The sequence below is a fragment of the Atta cephalotes genome (assembly GCF_000143395.1).
Source record: "Atta cephalotes unplaced genomic scaffold scaffold00027, whole genome shotgun sequence".
In the NCBI taxonomy this organism is placed as follows: Eukaryota; Metazoa; Arthropoda; class Insecta; order Hymenoptera; family Formicidae; genus Atta; species Atta cephalotes.
Window position 1 is genome coordinate 3,796,532 of NW_012130091.1, and position 3,828 is coordinate 3,800,359.

The following is a 3,828-nucleotide window of genomic DNA, read 5'->3' on the forward strand; positions in this document are numbered from 1 at the left end:
GTTGGTGCAATTGGACCTAAATATGTTATACTTTAAAATAATCAGAATGTTCAACACAAGACAATAATTTTTTTGTGCGTGCGTATAAAAATATCGTTATACATATATATATTATACACACATATATATATATATATATATATATATATATATTTCCTTAAAAGATGCGTATCGCTTTTCATAAAACGAATAGTGAATTAGGCTTGTTTAATCTGCTGTCGACAAGCCGACACTTTTCTGGATTAATTTATCAAACAAACGTGCAAACTTGGGTCAAGCTTGGCGTCCCTATTTTAAGACGCCAACTCGTTAAAGTCATTTGAGGGTGCAGTTTCGCCACCATCATTGCTAACCTTCCCTCCGTGAAAACGCAAAGTCTATCTTGCACCCACCAACAAGCCCCAACTTTCTTAGAAGGCAAATCTTTTCCAACCCCTGTTTTTCGCCACCCTAACATCTACGTCGTATGGTAGGATGACTTTATCAGAACATGGCTACGTTGCGAAATATCTTAATATACAGTTTTTTTTACGTACTCTAAAAATGTTTTTGCAATATTAAAAAAAATATCTGTTTTTTATTATGCAGCAAAATTAAAAGAGTAATTAACAATTAAATATTAATTTTAATATATATTTAAATAGTGAGTATACATAGTAAATATAAGAGAATACGACTGCGCGTATTCTTTAAAAATTAAAAAGAATATTTCTACATAACGTCAGAAAGACGTTCATATTTTACAAAGTATTTTAGAATGTTAAAATAATGCAAGTAATTATGTTTATCACATGTTAACTAAGCAAATTTATTATTTATCTGACAAATTTTCACAATTGTCAAAAATGATATATTTGTAATTGAGCTCAGATAACTTAAAAAAAATTTTCTCTTTTCCTCGGAAAACATAAGATATTTTTAGTTTCGTTGGTTTAAGATTTTGAATTAATTAATTTCGACACTTGTCAATATTGCCGAAAAAATATAGAAATAGCTGATTCTTGTATACATATATAAGAATTATTTGAATCAGATTACCTATAAGCTCATAGACCTCTTTTTCTTTGAAACAGAGAAAAATTTTTTAATTTATGATTTTAATTAATTGAATTACAGTTAATTCTGAATGTTAACAAATTATGAATGGTACATTTAAGCTAGATCATGATGTATGTTTATGTAGGCAGAAAAAATAATTAAGAGCATTGAGATCTAGAATATTTTAATATGCAATAAAGAAGAAATTGTCACATTAATGTCACAAAGTTTGTGTTAATATGTGTTATATCTATCCATTTAATGATACATTTACTGATTTATTTAATGATCAAAAGAATGAAAATTTAATGTTAACCTATTAATCTTACTTTATATACTTATGGATAAATATTATTTATTAATTCTACTATTTGTAGACTAAATTTGTAGTGAAATAAAAAACCTAGTTAATCATAAAAATTATTTTAATTAATTAATTATTAATTAGTATTTTTATTGATAATTTAATTAATATTTATTTCTTTGTTTTAGGATTTTCACAATCAAAAGGATCATTCTCCAATACAAGTCCAGGTGAGATTTTTTTTATAAAAATAAGATTTCTAACATAATAATAATATTACAGTAAATTTTGAAATATGATTCTAGTCATTTAAGAAAATGTAAAATAATTTAATATGTAAAACGTATCTACATTCAGATGTAGATAATGAATAAGATTAATTTTAAATATTTTTTAATGTTTACGTTAATATATTTATTTTAAAAATTAAATAAAATATGAGCTAAAAAGAAAATAAGAAATGTACTTTTGTCAAAAAAAAAAACATACGTTTATGAAAAATTATAAAAAAATAAAATCATATAACTTAAGAATAAAGAAGGAAACTTGATATCAAAATAGGGAAGATTTGTTACGCATAGTAGACAAATTTTATACAACATTTTATACAAATTAGATTCTTAGATATAAATAAACAATCATGAAGTACAGAGTAATGTTTAGAAGACATCTCGGAGATTTCAAAAGACGAGAGAAGATGAAAAACGATAAAATTCCTGGAAAGGATAATGTCAGAGAATGTAATGATGAAATAAAAAATAGGAGGGCATTTTTAATCGATAAAATTTAAAAGCTTTCCAACCTCTGTCCAAAATATTCCCACTCAATAAAACAACAATTATCATCTTTCTCCATAAGAAAGGAGAATGAATTTTGAAAATTATAGACCGATTAGTCTTCTAAGTCATTTATATAAACTTTATACCGGAATACTAGCAACTAAATTGGAAAAAAAGTTCAATATATATCAATCTAGGGAATACAGGATGGATTCTGTATTGAATACAGAACAAACAATCATTTGCAATGTTTAAAAACTTAATAGACAAATTATATTGTTGTTTAAAATTTGACAAGATAATAAAAAAATGTAACGCTATAACATTTTTATACGCAATAGAATGCTTTTACGTGTTTTTCTGATATGCATACAAAAATTCACTAGTTTTTCATCGAGACGATAAACGATTACCAAAATCATAAATACAATATGTTCATGTAGTCGAATTGAATTTATGATACTTCTCGAATGCGAACACTATAAAAATTGATCAAGTTTGTAATATGTGTGTATGTAATATTTGTTTCATTTATTATATATAATAAAAATAATGTTTTTGAATTAACGTATTTTATTTAAGAATATAAAACTAACTTTATTGCAAATCTATAAATATTAATCTATTGATACAAACATATATTAATCTATATGTTATCAATATTATTATGTTGACAATATAAAATGATTATGTTATATAAAAAATCTTCATGTGAACTGAAATAAAAATTAGAGTTATTATTATTTTTAAATTGTAACGAATTACAATCTCGTTAGTTAATCATAGATAATATTAACAAATATGGTATTTGGAGTTCTATACAACAATGAGTTCTACAGATGCAATAACCATTATCGCCATATGATGACACAGTGTGCACATTGAAAAAAACTGCTTACGTATTCATGTGCGCGATGATTTCGATTTTTCCAAGCCATTAAGCGCGATCCGTTTAGCCCGCAAAGCGATGTCGCTCGAAACAAGAAACGACAAGTTAAAAATGATTACTGAGGATGAGTTTCACATCTAATGGGATTTCTGTATTGCTTGCTATAAATTTATTGTCACTATTATATATCCATCAATTAATTATTATTAATGATTTTTTGGAATGTCTCTGTAAGATGTATTGTTAATACCATTTTTTAAATATCACATTAAATATGCATTAATTTGAAATGAATCTAAATATTTGTCTGCAAATAAAACTTCTTAATGATTAGTAAACAATTGCTTCCTAAAAATAATAATATTGTTTGGAACTTTTATGCGTTTAGTAGATATAATTATTTATGTTTTTAATAAAAATATCTTAAAAATAATTTTCTTTAATTTTTAAAAATAATTTTCTTTAATTATTAATTTAACTGTCGATATTATTTAAGAATAAAATATATAGATAACATTATATATACGTGGTGTCCCAAAATTCGCGAATCAAAATATCACAGTAACAAAGTTTTTAAAAAATTAAATAAAAAAGTTTATATTTTTTTTTAAGCAACAATTTGTAATATAATAATAATATTGTATAATAAAGATATAAATATGACCAATACAGACTGTTTAAACACTGAAATCTGTGCTTACTAATACTATCGTATGAACGATTGTTAAACGACCTAGTATAATCTGTAATTGCCTATATTTAAACTCTATTTTTAAAAATTACTGCTTGAAATAAAAATGTATATATAACTTTTTTAA

General features: G+C 24.2%; 1 protein-coding gene across 1 annotated transcript in view; it reads left to right on the plus strand.

The window, feature by feature from the left end:
- Window positions 1-3,828, plus strand: part of LOC105620617 (visual system homeobox 2-like) — a 69,198-nt gene that overhangs the window by 14,447 nt on the left and 50,923 nt on the right. Inside the window, exon 2 of the mRNA XM_012202107.1 lies at window positions 1,531-1,572. Coding sequence (XP_012057497.1) covers window positions 1,531-1,572 — 42 coding nt within the window. The remainder of the gene's footprint in view (window positions 1-1,530; window positions 1,573-3,828) is intronic.